Source organism: Maylandia zebra, linkage group LG22 (assembly GCF_041146795.1).
Source record: "Maylandia zebra isolate NMK-2024a linkage group LG22, Mzebra_GT3a, whole genome shotgun sequence".
NCBI lineage: Eukaryota > Metazoa > Chordata > Actinopteri > Cichliformes > Cichlidae > Maylandia > Maylandia zebra.
In genome coordinates, this window is record NC_135187.1 from 11,423,979 (window position 1) to 11,445,220 (window position 21,242).

General features: G+C 39.7%; 1 protein-coding gene across 1 annotated transcript in view; it reads left to right on the forward strand.

Annotated features, from left to right (window-relative positions):
• crybg2 (crystallin beta-gamma domain containing 2) overlaps positions 1–20,902 on the forward strand; it is a 38,362-nt gene extending 17,460 nt beyond the window's left edge. The window contains exons 5-24 of the mRNA XM_076879124.1: positions 2,648–3,821; positions 4,145–4,900; positions 7,846–7,893; positions 9,686–9,804; positions 13,014–13,227; positions 14,059–14,198; positions 14,346–14,472; positions 14,559–14,594; positions 14,676–14,815; positions 14,951–15,077; positions 16,530–16,687; positions 16,815–16,941; positions 17,042–17,074; positions 17,536–17,648; positions 17,774–17,903; positions 18,049–18,188; positions 18,306–18,429; positions 19,016–19,174; positions 19,271–19,430; positions 19,783–20,902. Coding sequence (XP_076735239.1) covers positions 2,648–3,821; positions 4,145–4,900; positions 7,846–7,893; positions 9,686–9,804; positions 13,014–13,227; positions 14,059–14,198; positions 14,346–14,472; positions 14,559–14,594; positions 14,676–14,815; positions 14,951–15,077; positions 16,530–16,687; positions 16,815–16,941; positions 17,042–17,074; positions 17,536–17,648; positions 17,774–17,903; positions 18,049–18,188; positions 18,306–18,429; positions 19,016–19,174; positions 19,271–19,430; positions 19,783–19,871 — 4,114 coding nt within the window. The 3' untranslated portion in view covers positions 19,872–20,902. The remainder of the gene's footprint in view (positions 1–2,647; positions 3,822–4,144; positions 4,901–7,845; positions 7,894–9,685; positions 9,805–13,013; positions 13,228–14,058; positions 14,199–14,345; positions 14,473–14,558; positions 14,595–14,675; positions 14,816–14,950; positions 15,078–16,529; positions 16,688–16,814; positions 16,942–17,041; positions 17,075–17,535; positions 17,649–17,773; positions 17,904–18,048; positions 18,189–18,305; positions 18,430–19,015; positions 19,175–19,270; positions 19,431–19,782) is intronic.
• Positions 20,903–21,242: the final 340 nt, after the last annotated feature.

Here is a 21,242-nt window from a genome sequence, read left to right on the forward strand (position 1 = left end):
GTTCATCTGTTTGCACAAGACTTAAACTGGCAATCATTCAAGGGCACCATTTATAGGCTTTTACTGCAGATGCACTGTCTCTCAGAGTAAAGTCGAGGCCTTTTGGGTGCAGATATTTGTCAGTTTCAGACTGCGATACTTTATACTTTATACTTTTTTAATTTTTAATTTATTTTTATTACTGAAAGAAGCTACATTCCTGTCAAGAGATCATAAGGTTTCCCAAGAAATTATACAGAGGGTAGTGATGTTCTTTGATATTTGGTGTATGATGAAATGTGGCTGATTGTTGCAGGCCCGCATGAAGAAGTTTAGGATCACTGCCAGACTCTTCAGCCACCTTTCTTGACACCTTTATAATTATCATCCTCTACACTCTTGTTTCTAAAGAAACCTTTATGTCCCCTTGACAGGAATCTCCGTGTTTATGCAAAACAATAGTTAAAAAGCATTCCTTTTTTTCCCATAAATCTTCCCGCTTGAAGGATTGAGGTTTGAGACTGACAAATGCTGCACCTAAAAGGTCCACAGCTAATGTGCAGCTCTCTTAAGCCCCCACAACAACATTTCAGTTGGGTTGAAGTCGGGACTTTAATTGGACTGTAACAACACCTTGGGATCACTGTCCTGTTGCACCATCTAATTTAAGCCAAGCTTTAAGCTGTCAAGACCGCAGGTCTGGCACTCCACAGTCCCTTCTGTGCATACTACTTGCCATTTCTCATGCCTTGCGTAAAGCTGCTGCTGCTACCTCTGCATAGGCTGCATGATTTTTTTTTTTTTTTTTTTTTTGCACTGTAAAATCCATTTGTTTACTTCCTGCCGATATTTCACATGATGTGATTAAAGTATTTTAAATTTCTGTATTCTTACTAGTTTAAAAAAATATGGGAAGAAAAAGAAATACATCTATAAAGTTACACAAATGACACCCCATCTATGTAGAAGTACACATGCGGTATCAGCTTCTTGGTACATGTTGATGAGCTCGGTGTGGTGACATTTGTGAGCCTTGCTCTAATGTTTTGGCTTAATTTTTGTGACTGGACCCGCATCAAACGAAAACAATTCCCAAAGCTTTTAAACTAAAACTGGATCAGCAGTATTTCCCAGCGTTGTCTTTCAGGGTTTCTAAAATTCTAGAATGCCTAAGTAGTGGGAATTCACCAAGTAAATTATTTTGGATATGTGTGCACACATAGATGCACACTTGAAACCTGCAACAGTATTGCAACATTTTAAAATCACCATTTAGTTTGACCTTTAAGACCATCTCCACCCCACATTGTAGAAGAGCAAATTGGTTGAGTAATTCACCGTATTGCTGTGACTGTATTCTTGTGACCTTTTAAATAATCATCCCTGCTATTGCAGTCATGCACTACTTTGTCTGAAACTGTAAAAAAGCAAAAAACAACATTTGCACATGAGAGTAAACACCATTTATAAATGAGCCTCTCCTCGTGGTCAAAGGTCAAATGAGTCACTAACAGAGGATCAAGTCAGATTTACTGCTCGACTTATGAAAGCTGTTTGATATTTAGTTTTGTTTCCTTGAACAACATTGATAATTGTTGTAGTTGTGCTTTTAGTCATAACTAGTATGCCCTGTTTGGATGGGTATAGCCATGGGATACAGACAACGGTAAAAATACATTCTTATAACTTTGATTTAAAAAAAACAAACAAAAAAAAAAAAACCTCTCACATCTCAAATCTAAGAGAAACAACCCTGTAATTGGAGAAATGCACAGTAAATGCATTTAGTCATTAAGGATTTCTTTTCCCACACTAACTGAATCTTAATTCTTGAGAAATTGGTAAGATCTGTTGCTTCGTGAAAGTATAATTAAGTATAAAATCTTTTCTTAAAGGGATACTCTTCAGTATTTGACCTTTTCACATGGATAATGTTTGGGAAGCTTAAAGAGTTTTAAATTAATTATTAAAAAAAAAAAAAGAGGGAAAACTGACCAAAGTTAAAGTAGCAGAGCCTGAGCTACAGTGCTTAACAAAGTTATGAGACCACCTGTCATAAAAACAAGTTAACACAAATATTTCAAAAATCTTTCAAAAACTTGTTTAAAACAAAAAATACAGAGAAGCATTTGAAACTAAATAACAAAATACATTTTTTATTGCAAAATTTCCTTAAAGATTTTATCATGAACATTGTGCGTTTTTAATGGTATGAAAAAGTTTATATTCTTCTAAACACGTCTTTGGCGTTTGAATTGTTCTCTGAATCAACGGCCTGTCTCAGTTCCTACACAGCGCTTTGTAGTACTTACATTTGAGTGTTCTTATCTAATGTTTATATTGAAATGTGGATAACTTTGCTGGCTCTAAAGAGGTTGTTGGTGCAGGGTATATTCTGTAAAGTATTCAGGTCAATACCTCAGCTGAATGCATTTTGCTTAGGGTCATTTATATAGTACTTTTTTTAGCAGATATAAAATGGGGAACCAAAATTTGTGACATGTTTTGCAAACTTGGACGTTGCATGCTAGTCAAGATAAGCGATATTGCTTTGTATAATTTGCATTGTTGGCATTGTGTGTCCACCACACCCTGAAGACTCTGCCTTGGAGCTCTTTGTATGCTGTGAAACGCTTACCACCTTATTTTCTTTCTGCTATTTGTGTAGATCTTTGACAGCTTCAAGGACCACCGCAGCAAGTTCAGAAAGTCAACAGACGGACGACTGCCAGGAATCGGCTGACAAAATGAATTCAGGCTACCGCAGCCTGAGTACCAAACTGTTAATAAAGACCTCGTCTCTCTCCAAAGAGGATGAAGCCAAACATCGTTTTCGTAAACTATCTCTCATTAATGAGGCTGATGCTGTTGATAATAGACAGGATGAAGTGGACTTTAGCAAAACGAGCACCTCGACTGAGTCAAATGAACCGGATCTTGACTCAGAGTATAAATGGAAAAATAGATTTGAGGGTGTAAGTCAGTATAAACCAAGTAAAACAGAGAATTACACTTTTTCTGACTCCCTGACTTACAATATATCAGACACCTCGTCCAGTAACTCCTCCTCTTCCTCGGCTCTGCCTGACACTACAGCATACACACGCTTCACTGACTCCTTCTCTTCCCCCTCCCTCCCCTCTCTGGAGGAACCTATTACCCTTGGCAACAGGTGGAGTGACAGGAATGAATTTTACCTGAGCCGTGAAAGCAACCCAGTCAAAGCACCAGCAGATGACTGGAGGAGGAGCTTAGTGGAGCAGGAGGAGCCTGGAGCAGCTGCAGGTGAAACACTGGGACGGAGAGAGGGAGGGTCAGAGAGTGTAAAGTCAGCCTGGGAGCCACAACAGCTCCCTGTATCCAGCCTTTCCTCAACACAACAAACCAGCTACAACAACAGTTTGGAGGAAGAGGACGGCGACTCATACCGATTTACTGGGGTGTTCACAGCCACACTTGTGGAGGCTGTCTCTGACCCTGTAGCTACTACTCTTTCTACTCCTCCTGCCTCCCCTGACGAAGACTCCACCAGCCAGTTTGACATGGAAATTCTGGTGGATACTTTAAAGAGCATGGGGCCTTCTCTGAGGCAGAAGAGTGTGAGCATACGCACCAATAATGCAGGCCTCGCCTCCTCTCTGCCACCCATTGTGGAGGATGCTCCAAGCCCAGTCTCTTCTGACGTGCCTGACTCCGTGAGCGGTCTCCAAACAAAGATGGAAGGAACAGGCGCTCCAGCCGAGTCCCTCAATGGACTGTATACTCTGCCTGCTGACCTGGGATTGAAGAGGACTTCCCCAAGAGACAGTCGTTCTCCATTGGAACTGATTAGGCAGAATCAGGTATCGTAGACTTAAAATTAATTTCATGAGCTAGAAAATCTTCATGCTGTTTCATTATTTACCTTTATTTATATTGTTTTTATGATTATGTTTTTGCTTATTGTAGAAGTCATGAAAATTGAAATGTTCTTTAAAGCTATAAGCAATTTATAATACACTCCTTATGTGTTTGTTCAGGAATTGTAGTATTTTTGAATGCAACTCATCAAATATGTCAGCACCAAAAATGAAATTGCATTCATTGCATTGTTTTGAAGACATAGATCTCATAGGTGAATGCTTCAGAGCTTAGCATAACTATGCATGTGTCATGTCACCTGCAGGATGGACACCCTGGAACAAGAGGTCTCAACTTTCCCTTTAGAGCATCAACTCTTAACAGTACTGTAATGAGAAAATCCTCTGACTCGTCTGAGGATTTAAAATCTCCAGTGCTTAATGGCAATGAAGTACCTCCATCTCCTACCACAAGCTCTCGCCTTGATCACAGTGTCCTCTTTGGTAACTACAAGCCGTCATCCACAGTTCAGACACAAGAAAACGGAAAAGCCCATCGGTCAGTGTTCTGCACCAGCTCCCTACCCGAAACTTTATCTTTAAAAGATCACACGACTGCGGGATTAAAGGGGATGGGTGACCATGGCGCTGGCACAGAGTCAGGTGGATCGCGCTTTGAGCGCCTCTCCTTTCTTATGAATTCCTCATCCTCCTCTCTGAGCGTAGCCGAAGACCTGAACACTCATGTGAGTCGGCCTGCATCTCTGGCCATCGGCTCCCCGCCTGCCAGCAACAGCCCCACTCGCCTCCTCAGCCCAACTGGCTCGATTGACCTCCACAGGCCATTCGCCAACACAGACACTCCTTTATCAATGTTTAGCCAGACCCCTCAGATGGCGATGGGTGTGGGTAGCGGGACAATGGGCACTTCCATCCTGCAGAGGAGCCTGAGTAGTGATGCCACTGTGGGGGTCCACAGTTCATTGTTCAGCGATGTTAATGGAAAGTCTCAGTTCCAGAGCCAAACAACTGAGCCTGACAGGAACTTACTTTCAAAATACAGAGCCTTCCCCGATGCCTATGTGAGTAATATTACATTTGTGAGAATGCTTTTGTTGATTTGACATTTAAAAATGTAACAATCCAGGCTAAGAAATGATCACATTAGACATGAAAACGTACAGTGTGACCTCTTTATTAAAAAATAACATATTCGATGACACGTTCGTTGAATATTTCTAAGTCTTCGAGTGCGGCTGCTCAAAGTATGCAAACAGTTGCATCAAGTGGGGGGTTGGGTGAGGTGTGAAAGGTTAACTATCCCTTTGATAACAGAATGAGTAAGAAAATCCTATGATTGTGTTTACTTACAGGCAGCTCTCATCCATTCTTCTCCCATTGTAAGAAATGACAAAACAGGTCAGCTCACAATAGGTGAGCTTAATGACTTATTATTGTGCACACAACAAATCCAGTTATCTGTGGCTTTTGTTGGCATTTGTATGCCAAACGTGCCATTTAAATAAGCTTCAAAATGGAATTTCTATAGAAAACCAGCAGTGATTAAAGGATGGGCCTGCTGGTGGTTCCAGTGTCATGCAGTGTTAAAACAATCCTTCAAAATGAAATAAATGTTCCTATTTATTATAAAAACATTCTATTTCTCAGTGAAGATCCCAAAGGTCACAGGATAAAGTGCATGTAGGTGAAGACTTTGGTTTATGTATATATGCCTACAGAGCTCATGCCTGAATGTTGGGACACACTCTCTTGTTCATTCTGCCACATCCTGTTTCCCACCCCCATCGAAACACAAAGCGCAGGATGGTTTTAAGCAGCTGCAGTTAGGAAGCACAACAATTCTATAAGCGATGGAAGAACATGAAGAGTGAAATGTCAGTGTAGGCCTGTGGCATTTGTAGCATCTAACACAAATATCGGCACAAAGTTTGTCCAATTAGAACTCTGAAGTGATCAAAGCTCGTGTAACACAATGTTTGATACTAATATTGACTTCTGATGTGCTTCCTGAGTTGTTGATGTGAGCCAAACTGTGGGGGAAAGATTATTTGTCTAAGACACGAGCATTACTTCAAAAGAGTTTTACACCCACTGATGTATTCTAGTTATTTCTCGTTATCACGTTCTCAAAGAATTAAGGAGATTTCATCCTGCGAACCCTTTTTTGATGTATATTTATAGTCATTTCAACTGCTTAAATAGCCGTGGTATTATTATTATTTTGTTTTTAAATGATCTCAGCTGGGTTCCCCACCCATCCCAGCTATCTGTCTGTTCCTGCAGAGACATGGCCACACCCTAGTTTTTTTTGTTTTTTTTTTTCTTCAAACTTGATATTTGATTAGATGAATTATGACAGGAACACATAAGGCGACACCTGTGTGAGAAGAAAAGATGACAGCCGTTATCCCTTCTCTTCCCCAGTTTCTTGTTTGCTGCAGTCGTCAGTTATTTCATTACACGGTCAAACGTTTTTGTTTTGTTTTTAAATATGTGATTTGCTGAAACTGCACATTCCATTTGTGGTAGCTCATTTTATTGGAGAGCAGATCTTGTACCCAGGCTGCAGGGAGGGAAAGGAACAGAAGGTAAAACGTGTCTGTGTGAGTTTGTTTCTGTAGGGCATCAAGAAGGCAGTAAACTCTGCAGTCTCCATCGGCGACGTAGCTTTCTGACTTTGAATGATTTGTGGCTTAAGGTTTATAGTGATGTTAACAAAAGAAACGTGTGCAGAGGGCATGCAGAAAAAAACCCATCTGTTATTTAAGCAGGTGCTGCACTGAATGTGCAGCATTTGGCCTTGCTACTAGCCTGAGGCACAATAACAGTTGGCCAACCTAATCGTAATTTACATTTCCATCTTTTTTTTTTCTTAATCAGGATTTTAATTGGTCCACTAGTTTAATGCCACAGCTGCACATGTCGTCTTTTTTAAGTAGGTTTTTGCAAGTGAAAGTTTTTAATCAGTGATTCTCAATTACTGCTAACTTAAAACTCCAAAACTCCAAATTAATTATGATATGCAGACAATGGTCACCTTTTAACGTACGATATCAGTATGAACTACTGGGTATAATTTATTGTGAAAATGCAAAGCTATTAATTTAAGGAAAATTCTCAAGGGTTCAGAAACTTGAAGAACAGAAAAAACCCAGTCACGTTTGAGTGGGATTACTACCTTCTGTGTTTGTTTTTGTTTGTTTTACTATTTTGTCTTTACATTTTTTGTTGTTTTGTTTTTTAAGTATGAATACATTTCATCCTTTTTTTTTATTTATTCATGTTTAAAATTTGTTTTTTATTATTATTATTATTATTATTATTATTATTATTACTATTACAACAAACATGTTTCTGAATTAAATTAGGTCAGGGACTCTTGAAACCTTAGCTTCAGCTGTTGCCACTCATTGGTCAGTAACATGATCTAGTTTGTAACCGGTTTCCTGCAGAGCTTCCAGACGAGCAGTGAAGTGATACCTCACCACACACCAGTATCACCGAAAACTCTAATTTGCTGTGGCTTCAACCACATTGCAGTCTGTCCTTTTTAAACATTCTAAAACCAATTCAGCTTTAAAAATAATTTATTTAATTACTTGTTGGGTGCACAGCACATTTATTTTTGTTTCCAGTGCAATGTCTTTCTTTGTCATGTGAGCTCATGCTGTAGTTCCAAGTCAGAAGTGTCAAAGGTTCAGTAGAGGAATGTATTCCTCTTTGTTAAAGCTGTCCTTGAATTGTCGTGAAGGATCTTAAGTCTTCTCACATCATCTTTCAGACTTCCTCAGAACCTGTTGAACAAGGTGACAGTACAGTAACACTGTTTGGATTGTGTGGCATGTTTAGAACCTGGGCGTAATAGCGTGTCTAAATCTTACATGCTCGTGGCTTACCAAGGCTGTTTTCTTTTCCCCCAAAGAGTACTTTAAAAAAAAAAAAAGTAAAAGAAAATAATGTCCTGTGATGTCCGTTTAATCCTTACAATTTTGCTATTTGTCCATAGCTTACCAAAGAGAAGGAACATGGAAAGCTTAATCCTCGTCCTGGAAAGGTGAGTTGGCCACACAAACCGCACTCTTCAGTGAGAGTTTTTTTCACCCACGTGCCTTTTTAGAAACGTGTATAAGCTGACAGCCACTTTTGCCACTAACTTGAACTAGAAAGTGGCTAAAAAGTAATGTCAGCTAGCATATTAAGATAAGAGATAAGATAGAACTTTATTAATCCCTCGGGTGGGTTCCTCTGGGAAATTCGACTTCCAAAAAGCACAGCAACGACCGAAGTTACAGTTAAAGAATTGAGAGATATATATATATATATACACACACACACACACACACACACACACACACACACACACACACACACACACACACACACACACACACACACACACACACACACACAAATACAGAGACAATATAAATAAAATATACGAAGGGGATAAATAGAATAAATAGGAATAAAAAATAAAAATACAAGTGAATTGCACATTTCAAGTATTGAGTCTATTGCACTGTTGACTATTTACAAAAAGTATTGCACAAGGTATTGTACAGTGAGGTGAAGAGGCACTACAGCTTAGTTGTTCCCCCCTCCTTTGTCCTCCTGTTTCCCCTCCAGAGAGGAGTTAAACAGTTTGATGGCGTGTGGGACAAAGGAGTTTTTAAGTCTGTTAGTTCTTGTCTTGGGGAGAAGCAACCTGTCACTGAACAGACTCTTCTGATTGTTTATGGCCGTGTGCAGAGGATGCCCAGCATTGTTCATAATGTCCATCAGTTTCTTTAATGTCCTTTTCTCTGCCACTGTCACCAGAGTGTCCAGCTTCATGCCGACCACAGAGCTAGCCTTCCTGATCAGTTTCTCCAGCCTGAAGTGTACTTAACCATTAAGTACACAACACCTTGCTAGTTTACCTGAGGGGGAATAAGTTGTTGTTACAAAACTGTTTTTCTTGGTAACGTAGGAGCCTACACATCATTTCATAACCATTCTGCAGTAGACGACGCGGACTGTCTGGTTAAACGATAGGATTGTTATCAGATGCTAATAAAAACCCTCCCAAACCTCTTCTGTGGAATTTCTGCCTTTGATTGGTAACTAAAGTGCATACCTACTACACTATTGCCTGTACCATTGTGGCCTTGTGTTAATTTCAGACCTGCTTGTGCTTGTTGCTGGAGAGCTCTTCGATTTTCTCACTGAGGTTACCCACAAATGATTCTTAATAATTGGGGAGGAGCTTCCATTTAGGTTTAGGTTCTCTCCCATGCTGTAGGGCCTTAAAGCTGGATGTCCCAAACATGTCTGTGCTTTAGACTTGGGCAGGTTTTTGTTATTCAATAAATTCCATATATACACCAATATATGCACATCTGTACCTCCATTTTCTCTTGTGATGTGCAAAATTTTATTCCACTTTTTAATGTTCTTGCATAGTTGCATTTCCTGATTATCAACAGAATCTAGAAGTTTGCAATCTCAATACCATATAGTCAGCTTTCTACTCTTTTAGTATTAAACGCCTAAAGGTTAAGGTTGAATATGAAACTGGAGATGATGCCATTCAACAGTGTTGGCTTTATTTTCCTTTGACAATATAAAGGACTCTTCTGCAGCACAGGATAAAGACTGCAGTAATTCTGTCTTTTCTACAGTTTCATCCCAGGTGCTTGCGTAGTATTAAATGACATCTACTGTAATGTTAACACTGATTATATACTCAACGTAATTCATAATTATTATTATTAATATCTGATTATATGACCTGCAGCCTTAAAACATCTGATTTTACAAGTGTACAGTCATAATTTATGCTAACATTTTGTCTTCCTTCCGGCTAGATGTATATTTTTGACCGACCGGGTATGTGCGGCCAAAGGATTGAGGTACACAGTGATGTCATTGATGCTACACCCTGGGAGCTGCAGGAAACCATCTCTATCAGGGTGATCAGAGGAGGGTAAGTGCTGGAAGCATTTATTTATTTATTTATTTCCCCCTTCTCCCATAAAACAAATCCATATGGATCCTCTTGCTGTCGGTAACAGATATTACTTGTTGTCTCGTTTGTATTTTTGATTGTATTTTAGGCATGCATGTATGTATTTAACTTTGTAAAAGGACAGGACTTTGGACTTTTCTTTTTTCTTTTTTTTTACATATTTATTTATTAGGTTTTAACTAGTTTTACATAATATACAGTGAACATAAAATAAAATAATGACAAAAGGCATAATAATAGAAACACAAATAAAGCAAGCCATAGCAAAGGGGGAGGGGAGGGCAGGCATACATTTAGAGTTGGATGTCTCGAGACCGGCCTTGGTCTCAAGACCACTTTTACATGGTCTTGGTCTCGACGGACTTTTGTTTTGGTCTTGTCTTGGTCTCGATACCCTCTGGTCTTTTTTTTTTTTTTTTTTTTTTTTTTTTTTGTGTCCCGTTTGGATCTTTAGCCATCAGAATTGTTGTCTTAAGGCCAAGAAAGATGCCAAGCGGATTTATTTTACCAAGTGGATCATCATGGCCTTGCCATATTGGTCCATTTGATTGACCTTTATTATAATTATGAATTTATTTTATTTTCAGTTGCTACAAACGGGACAGACATGACTGGGGGATAGGACAGGGAGAAAGAATGAAAGAAAGAGAGGGAGAGAAAGAAAACCAAAGGGGAGACGAGACGGTGAGAAGGGGGGGAAGAAAGAAAAAAACAAAACAAACAACAACAAAAAAAAACCCACCTGGGTCACCTGTATGGAGAAAAAAAACAGAAGAGAACGCAAACAACAAAGAGCAACATAATAAAAAGAAACAGCACCATCACAATAAACTAGTTAGCAGTAGATATCAGTAGATACTAAATAATAAACGATATTGTGCAGCACGCAAGATAGACAGCGCACAATGTGCTTTGAGGCAGCAGCCAAGAAAGCTGTAGTCCGCGTCTGTGAATACCCGTGTGTACACCTGTGTGGATCAGCATGCTTGCATTCCAAAGGTTTCTCCATGTAACGATCTGCTAGGGAGTGTGGGGGAGCCACAGCCCCGTCCTCCAGGGTATGAAGCAGGTATGTAGGAGATCAAAACTCCAGACATCCAGAGGCCCCCAGAACACAAGAGACCAAGGAAGACCAACAGAGGGGCAGCCGCGCCACTGTCCCAGTAAGAGCTGAGGAGAGTCCCAGATGAGGGCTCACTCTGCAGCCGCGGAGCAGAAGCCAGGGGGAGTTGCAGTGACGCGCCCGTGAGCTCCACCGGCAGCCAGCTGTGCCTGAGTGACCGAGCCCCAGGCCGAGAGGCCGGGGGCACCCCACCTCCGAAGTGGCCCGAGCGAGCCCCAGGCTCCAGGCCCCGATAAGCGGCCGCCAAGGAGTGAGCCAGTGTGTACCTGGACGCCCACCCCCAGACACAAAGAACCACCAACGCACCGACACCTGAGGGAGTCCGCCACTGGCAGGGGAAGTGGTGGTAGGGGGAGATAGGCCTCCAAACCCTCTGGTCTTGACTACAAGTCTAGCATACATATCAAATTAGCACTTTAACTTGGCCTAACAGATTTATTACCTTTTCCCAAAAGACTTTCACCTGTGGGCACTCCCACATGCAGTGAAACAAAGAACCCCTATCCACGCCACACTTAATACAGGTGTCTGGGACTTTGGACTTTTAAATGCTTTTATTTACCAAATGCAGAAAGTAGCGCTTTCTTACTACATACTCACTGCAGAGTTATGCATAAATATCTAAAAGAGAAAAAAATGGCATTAAGTGACACAAAGCTTTTCACAAGGAAATAAGTAAAGAAGTTTTTCATGATTTACTAAATTTTTCTTTTTCTTTTCTAACCAGAAACTGTTTAATCACCAGATTTTATAGCTGCAAAACCTTTTGTCAAGTGTACTACGTATATCTCACTTTAAGGAAATTGTATTTAAAATAGCTTCTAACCTTTGCTATATATATAATTTTGGTTTTGTCTTTTAAATGTCAAGTGTTTAGCAAGTCAGCGGTTTTTCCAAATAAAACTCTCTCCGGATGTGATCAGGTAGCATTATAAAAACAAGACTGCTATTGATGTGCTGTGGGCATGCAAATTCCTTCAATCGTTAACACACCCCAAACACAAGCTTAAACACACACCTGCCTCAGACATGGAATGTTTTGTCAAACACAGCCAGCTCTGTGAACCTGCAGTAACCCTGCTGGTGCTGCGCTGGCCTGTACTAACACTAGACTAATGCTTCCTCAGCTTCTTACAATGAGATGATTATACTGTCAGTTCACACACCATTTCCTGCGCCACTACCCAAACCACAGCTAATACTCTAATGTAAGAATGCAAAGTAAGTGGCATTTGTAGGCCATCAGCCTCTGACTTTAAAAAAAATCTGTCTTTTATAAAGAGATTACCTTTATCAAGCAGCTCAAGTGTTGGGATTTTATTGGTAGCATACTGCATATGGGTCCATTTTAAAGGTACTTGTACACTGCTTGCATGTTTCTACTATGGTGTCTTCTATTTTTACTCATATTTAGAGAGGAATATTCATTTATTAGGCTATATTTATTGATCACATTTCACATAATCCTTGTAACTGTAGCAGCGCTGGAGTTGCACAACATTTACCAGACCGTGGTAGAAAAACTGCCTGACATTCTTCATTATTAGCAGTGCGTTTGATTGCTTGTTCATGCAGAATTTCATCTATAAGAAAGAGAAAGTGTGTGTTGTTCTATTTAAAGAGAGGGCTGTAAAAGAAAAGCCAATCTTAAAAAGTAACAAAGTAGTAGGATTTCATTTAGCTTCTGATTCCCATAAAGTTTTGTGCCTTGGGTTTATTAAAAGCAAAATTGTAAAGTAGTGAATGACTAGTGTCAGGTTTTTAATGTCCCTGCCTCTAAAAGTCTTTTTGTTAGTAACAAAGCCGTATAGTTGGGTAAAATCAACACTGGCATTAATGAGAGTAATAACAAATACTATCTCTACATTAATAATGAGAAATACTCGTTGCTTTGACACATCAGAATGATGTTGCAACAGTAAATGTCTATGAAAAGTGCATAAACATATTATCAGGAGAAACAACGGTCATACGCAGCAGGCTGTAACCTTACACTGCCCTTTCTTTTCTTTTTCTTTTTTTCTTCTTCTTTTTAATCCTTTAGGTGGGTGCTTTATGAGAAACCCAACTTCAAAGGGGAGAAGATTGCTCTGGATGAGGGTGACATCGAGATTACTTACCCGTTCAGCCCTCCAGAAGAGCAGCAAGAGAATGAACAGAATGAGGGAGAAGAGCACAACGGAGACACAAATGATGAGCAAAAGGAGACCAAGCCAGCCACGAGGTTCCTCATCGGATCCATACGAAGAGCAGTGAGGGTAAGAAGAATTTTCTTTCCCTCTGTTGTCGCTGGTTGTTGCCACAAAGCCTGAATTAGGATTTGAAAGCTAACTGAGTGCAGTGGAACATTTTATTGCAGAATCATTATATCAGCATGAACGGCTGATTTCTTAAATGTTTTGTTTTCAATCTTGCGAGTGGCTGTTTGCTCCTTAGCTCAATGGCACCATCTAGTGTCAAAAATAAGTGTCAACACTTGACTGGGCCGACAAGTATGACAAGTCAGATACTACTACAAATGTACTTTGTTTTAAAGGATTGAAACATTGAAGCATGAAAATAAATATTTAATTATTTTCTACTATTTTATTAATCTGAGATATGTGGACTATTCACATCAAAAAGCCTGAGACACTTATCTATTGCATATATTTATTTTTGTTTTAACATGCCATACCTATATAATGTCACCTGCGTGGGTTGTCTCCCAGTACTTGACGGTGATTGGTTGGTAGAGGTGTCTGTCTGACATCAGCTCATTCTGTATTCAGAACAATAACAGTGTTGCTCTGTTAGTAAAGAGTATAACATTCTTTATCTTCAGATGGCATTGTGCTCCCATCCTTTTTCTCGCCCATACTCTTTGAAAATGCCTACAGACTGACATATTTGATTTTCCTCAGAAAACAAATCAAGTTAAAATATCTGACAATCCAGACCCAACTGGTGCGAAAGCTCCTTTAACAGAGGTTGGACAACTTTCTTGTCCATGCTGGAGGTGTAAAAATCTACTCATTATGATGTTTATCTGTAAGTCACGTGTTTCCCATGTGACAGCAGCGTTACAGCCTCCTTCTATCCTCCCTCAGGACTACAGCGTTCCAGAAATTAGCCTTTTCCCTGAAGAGGAAGCGGAGGGAAAGAAAGTCATCTTCCGAGATACTTCCGATGATGCCAGGATTTTTGGTTTCCCCATTAAGGCCAATTCCATCATTATTAACGCAGGGCTGTGAGTGATGTTGATCTATTCAAAATGCTTTGTAAAGCCAAAATTAATATGATACTGATCATTTGTCACTAGTGTTGCATTTCATCCAATTTGACAAATCAGATTGCTTTAATGTTTTTTACTGACATCTATTTTTCTGCTCTTCAGGTGGCTTGTGTTCGCACAGCCTTTCTTCCAGGGTGTACCACGAGTCCTGGAGGTTGGGGGGTACTCAAACCCAGCAGCCTGGGGGGTGGAACAGCCCTATGTGGGGTCATTACATCCACTCAAAATAGTAAGTGTCACTTCTAGAAGCACTTACAATCTGCCTTCTTTATCACTTGCACTTAATTTGGATTTCTTTTTCTTTTTAACTCAAAGGGTGAACCACAGGTGGAAAATCTGAATGATCCAAAGGTGAAGAAGGATGAATTTTCCTGTTCACAAACTGCTACTGAAACTATTACTGAAACTTAAAAGCTGACTTTTTGTCTCCAGATGGTGATTTATGAAAAGCCCTACTTTACTGGGAAATCGAGGACAATAACCACCAACATGAGAGACTTTATGACCAGAATAGAGAGGCAGCAAACAACCTTTATGTATAACGTGGGCTCTCTTAAAGTACTAGGAGGAATGTAAGTGGTATTCTTGCCTGTTTGTATTCGGTGATCCTTGAAAAGGCATTTTGCAAGTTTTAACAGCTGCAGATCACATCATTACTTTGTTTTTGTTTTGTTTTTTAAGCCATGTGCCTTTCTCTGTTTCTGTAGCTGGGTGGGCTACGAGAAGGAGGGTTTCCGAGGCCACCAGTACCTGCTGGAGGAAGGAGAGTATCATGACTGGAGGGTGTGGGGAGGCTGTGATGCTGAACTGCGCTCTGTTAGGGTCATTCGCGCAGTAAGTTACAATGACTTCATAAGAACTAATATTTGTTCATTCTTCTCATGTTTCGAAGTCTTTAAACGAAACCGCTGTGGCTCCCAGTAAGTGAAAGCTGCACATTAAATTGCAAGAGGGCCGTTTAACTTGAAATTGTTAATACGTGTCTCCGGTCTCGAGACCACGTAAAAGTGGTCTCGGTCTTGTCTTGGTCTCGCTGTCTCAGATCGACACAGTTGTCGGGAGATTTGGAGTCAACAGTATCCATGACACACAACGTAACGTTCGATAATGTGTCATGCTCTAAGAGCCGTGCTCAGAGAGTGCTTTGTAGTGAATCAGAAGAGTCGACTCCCATTGAGCGAGAGCCGGCTCCTCACTTAATTTCCTTTCGCTGCTCAGCTCTCACACAGTGGCTCAGCTATGCTCCAGTTCCTCCATATTGTGGCCAATCACATCATGTTAAAAACAGAGAGGGTGAGAGACGCGACAGTCAAGTGGAGTGTGCATCTGTCCTCTCAGTAAGTGAGTGAGACAGTAGACAGCGGTGAGGAGGGCTGTGCAAGTGCATTGCAAAAACACATAAATATGCCTGACACCTGTAAACGAAGCAGCATGTGGCTGCAGTTTAAAGACTTTTTTTTTTTTTTTTGTCTCGTCTCGACTTTGCCTTGGTCTTGACTAGGGCTGCTCGATTATGGCAAAAATGATAATCGCGATTATTTTCACTGAAATTGAGATCTCGATTATTTGATGATATTTATTTAACAATAACAATGTATTGAATAATGACTTTAAAGATTGTCAAAATTTAATATAAAATAGTGTGCAAATACTGATAACAGTGCAAATGTTTGCAATATAAAAAATGAATGAAAAATGTAAACATCTATGTTTAGTGAACTTTGCAGTGTTGCTCTGTGGTGCAGCTACGACACTGTAGCAAAGTTTACACACTGTGTCTACTTGATCCACGTCTGACTCCGCGAACCCATAATGTTTCCACACCACTGAAGTTTTCTTTACCTCTCTTTTCAACCAACGGCAGTCACTCTCCTCTCCAAATAACTTCTGCTTAGCTTTCCGAGCTTCCCTCGGGTCCTCTTAATTGTTGTGACGCGTGTTCGAAATGCAGAGAGGTGCGCTCGATTTGCCACACGGAGCAGCGCGAGAGTAAAGCACGAGGGAGGGGCTAATAATCGGCTCAGTCATTTTTAATGATCGTTGAAAGCCCAGATCGTAATCGTGATTAAAATTCGATTAATTGAGCAGCCCTAGTCTTGACTCGGTCTGTCTTGGTATAGTCTTGATCTTGGTTTAGGTGGTCTTGACTAAAAGTCTACAACAAACTCATAACAACAGGCTCCAGAGAAATGAAGCGACTCCGATATGATTTATATTATCAGTAACGTGATAAATATTAGAATGCAGACTATTAATTAGTTTGTTTGTTTTTTTTGTCTCTTGCAGGACTTGACAGACCCTGCCATGGTGATGTTTGAGCAGCTAGAGGAAGACCAAGATGGAGTGCAAGAGGAGAAGACCTTCGAGGTGACAGAGGCCATCCCTGACGTTGAGCTGTTTGGCTACAAAACCTCCACGCGTTCAATCGAAGTAATCAGTGGGGCGTAAGTGTGTAGAAGACACCAGTATTTTTTATTTTTTTTAATATATATATTTTTCCCCTCTTCTTACATTGTACCGACGAATTGACAGGTTTTACAATAATCAGGTATTTGTTTGTCTTCCTTACAGATGGATCGCTTACTCGCATGTGGACTTTTCTGGTCACCAGTACATTCTAGAGAAAGGCTTCTACAATAACTGTGCTGACTGGGGGTCTCAAGACACTCGTGTCTGCTCAGTTCAGCCCATCTTACTGGTGAGAATCACTGGGAGTCGTATCTTCAAACTGCTAAACTAAGAACTGTGCAGACATGTAATTCTTCTGTTTGTTTTGTTTTGTTTTGTCTTGTTATTAGGCTCCAAATGACAGTTCAAGGTCCAGGGATGAGGTAAGTACAGTCATGTGGAAAGAAAGCTTTCATGGGGAATTGAATTGAAGCAGTGTTGTAAAGAAGAGACTGTCTGAATTGCTCTAAGCTTGGGTTATGCAGGGTTTTTTTTGTTTTGTTTTGTTTTTTAGTTATTTTGCTCCACTGTTCAAAGGTCGACAGGCTTAGTGTAAACTTATAAACTGCAGTAGAGTTTGTTTTTCTTCACCTTTCTCTGTCCCCTGCCTGATAGCAGTCCCAAAACAATGTGCGAAGGTTACATTGAACTGTATTACTTGAATCCAGAGTTTCTTTTTGTTTGCTTAAAACCTTTTTCAAGGATGGAGCATATCTTAAAGCTAATAACTTGGTCAAAGTTAAGCACCTTGACATTTTCCCTGTTAACTTTGCTTCTGTCACAGTACAGATATAAATGTTCTCAGCTGGCATCTCACCTTGCTTTGCCTATTTCTTCTTGTCAGATAAAATTGTACTCTGAGCCAGACTTCCAGGGAGAGTGTTACATCTTTAACTGCAAACAGGAGGAAATGCCAGAAAAATTAGTTACCAAGTCATGCAGAGTGACGGGAAGAAGGTGAGTAAGCAGGAAGTAAAGTGAGTAAAAGTTAGAGTTGACATGATTTGGTGTGTGTGTATTTTTTATTTTTTCAAGTCAATAAGCAAAGCAATAAAGACACAATTTAACACTGTGTATTTCAGCTGGGTCGTCTATGAGAATGAACAGTTCTCTGGGAACTTGTATGTCTTATCTGAAGGAGACTACCCCAATCTAACCAGCATGGGCTGCCCCCCTGACTGTTCCATTCGTTCTGTTAAGATTGTGCCCTTGGTAAGAAATGCACTCACACAGGAAAATTTTGCTCTCGATTATAAGATACCTTTATTAGTCCCACGAGTGGGAGATTTCATGTTATGGGTGCCGACCTATTGCACACAATGGCAATGGCCTTACTAAATGCTCTTTCTTTCTCCAGTTGTTCTCAGTTCCTTCCATCTCTTTGTTCGGGCTTGAGTGTCTGGAGGGCAGAGAGATCACCACAGACACAGAGATCCTGAGTATGGTAGAAGAAGGCTTCAACAACCACATCCTGTCGCTCAGAGTCAACAGCGGCTGGTAACTTACATGCAATTAAATGGCTTCATCAGCTAATAGTGAACCAAAAATATCTTGCTGAGAACCTGGATACTGTTGTCATAAGTAATTCTTTGTGTCCACTTTCCTGCTTTGTAGCTGGGTGATATGTGAACACAGCAACTACAGGGGGCGCCAGTTCCTGCTGGAGCCAATTGAAATCACCAACTGGCCAAAGTTCAGCTCCCTTCACACTATTGGCTCAATGTACCCAGTCAGACAGGTTTGTTAACAAGTATTCTTTACAATGACTTTTTAACATGAGGTACACAATAAGAGAACCTCTGAAAGTTTGAATCTTTATTAATTATTAAAAGAAAATTATACGATTATTTTCTTCCTGCTTTTAATGGCATTAAATCATGTTTATAGACTTAAGCTCCTGTCGCCAGCACCAGTTCAGAGCCTTCATTTTACACAATAAGTGAAGATTGCATCGAAAAACCCTCATTAGGAGCCTTAAAAAACAAACAAAGCCTTTATTAGGAGCCTTAAAGAAGAATAATTTGATCCTAAAGGTGTTGATTTTGGTGTTCTAGGTCACTCATTAGTGTTATTAGTAAACCAGGCTGACATTTTTATAAATCTCAGATGTTAAAAGTATCCAATAGTTCCAAAACGGAGAGAATGGTGATTCTGTTGGTCCCTATATTTAAAAAGAAAAAAAATGGAAACTAATGTCCATCATTACAAGTGCAGCCAGTTCTGTTCACTTCAGCTAGTATTTATTTACAAATAACTTTGAGTTGTCTGGCCTGCCCACAGATTCTATAACAGTAATACATTGTGCTATTTTTTTCCTTCTACAGAAGCGCCACTTTTTCCGTATCAAGAACACAGAGCGAGGTCACTTCCTGTCCGTCCAGGGTGGCGTGGAGGAGTTGAAATCAGGACGAGTGGTGGTGACGCCTGAGGTGGAGCCACTGAGTGACATCTGGTTCTACCAGGATGGACTGATTAAAAACAAGGTAACAATGCTGGTGACATCTCCGAAAACCTCAACACAGTCATACATTTCAAATCTTGACAATTCTTTCCAACATAATACTTTGTGTATTCTGTAGTTGTCCCCAACCATGAGCCTTCAGGTGGTTGGCAACATAGAGCCAGCAGCAAAGGTGGTTCTGTGGACAGAAACCCGACAGCCCGTTCAAACCTGGACTGCCCTAATGAAAGGCCTCATCACTAGCAATACTTTCCCTGGCATGGTCCTGGATGTTAAAGGTATGAGAAGAAAATGTGGTAATTTAACCTTTAAACATTTGTTGCGTGTAAAGTTGTTAGTGCCTATTGTAGTTTTTACTGGCTTTCATTTTCTAAAATTATTAAATATTAAGTTATAATTGGTCATCACAAAATCTTATCTAATCTCAAATGATATTAACTTAATTTTCAGAAGTGTCCAAGTTTATTTTCCTGCATATTCCCTTTTTAAGTGTTCACTGGCAGGGATATTTTTTTTATGTATTAATGTAATAATAACAATTCCACAATGAAAATGAGTTTATTTAGTTACATTCCACTACAGCATGAATAATTAGTCAGATTTACATTGTGAAACTACTTTTTTCATCAGGTGGCAAAACTTACGACAAGGACCACGTGGTCATTATGCCCGAGAATGATGAGAGGCCCAGCCAGCAGTGGGAGATAGAGTTGCTGTAGCCATCAGCAGCACAGGAACCGAGCTTATCTTTGCCACTTTGTGATATTGTCTTGATATTTCAGTATCCACTCTTGTATCTGTTTCATGACTTACTGCATCTCAGGACATTCAATTCCTTCTAAAACCTATGAGCTAGTTTGAAATCAGTATCCAAAAGCAAGAATGCGTAGAAGCAATAGATGCCCTGCAAAAGCTGCCCAAGTTGTTTTCAAGGTTTTTTGTTAGTTTGCATTCATAGCATGAAATGTTTTTTTTGTTTTGTTTTTTTGTTTTTAATCATTTTCAAAATGTATTTTACCAAAGAAGAGTTTAAATAAGTGGCTTGATTTGTTTAGTTTTATTTGGAGCATGAGTCGAAAAGCAATGGCAAATACATGTTATTTGTTTGAGGATGTACAGTGAAAATTCCGTATATGGTTCACACTGTTCTGCGACTTTCATTTGACCTTCCAGCTGATCATTTGTCAACAATTTGATTATCCAGCCTGGGATTTCCATGTTTATCGGAATCTGGGTTTATGGGGGCTTTTTTTTTTTTTTTTTTTTTTTTTTTTTGTCTGTAGAAGAGGAACATCATCTCGTCCTACATTTGTTTACTATAAATCTAAGTTTGAAATTCAAATTGCTTTTGGGCATTTGATTTCCTGGAATGAAAACAAAATGGCCTTCTGGGGTTTATAGTGAAGCTGGATGGGTGAAGCCAAAAGGATGTTTAGTATTCAAGAAATGCGTGTTACGCTTTTAATTTTTTGTTTTTATATATGTAATATAAAAATCCTGTATGTGTTGTGGGAAATGTTGCACTTACGTATACATGCATGGTCCAGTGCAATGAACTGTGCAGTTTCTGTCGAGTTACCGTTTCTTGACATATTTTGATGTAAATCTTAATGTGTATGTTTCTGTGTTCCCTGCTTCAGCTGTATGTTAATATTTGATACTAAAGATGTAATTTCATGTTATGTAGGAGGGAAAGGTTTTAAAATATTAAATATTGAATAAAATGATTGTAGAAAAGATTACAAAATAAGGGTGTATTTTTATTTATTTATTTTTTTAATCCATTCATCTTTTTCTTTCTTGTTTTTCATCATAGTTTTTTAAACTACTCAGGACATTATCTGCTGTGCATTTTAGACCAACATCATCAGTGCTCATACTTTAGCTCTTTGAGAACACTCGAGTGAAGTCCAGTTCTTAATCCAAAGGGTTAATATGATGTTGGTGGACCGTTTCAGCTACAACAGCTTCAACTCTTTTGGGGAGGCTTTCTGCAAGGTTTAGCAGTGTCAAATAAGCTTTGGTGACCTCTACTATTTTCACCCCAATTCAGCTAGCATTTCAGCTGCTTTCAATAGTTGTGCACATGC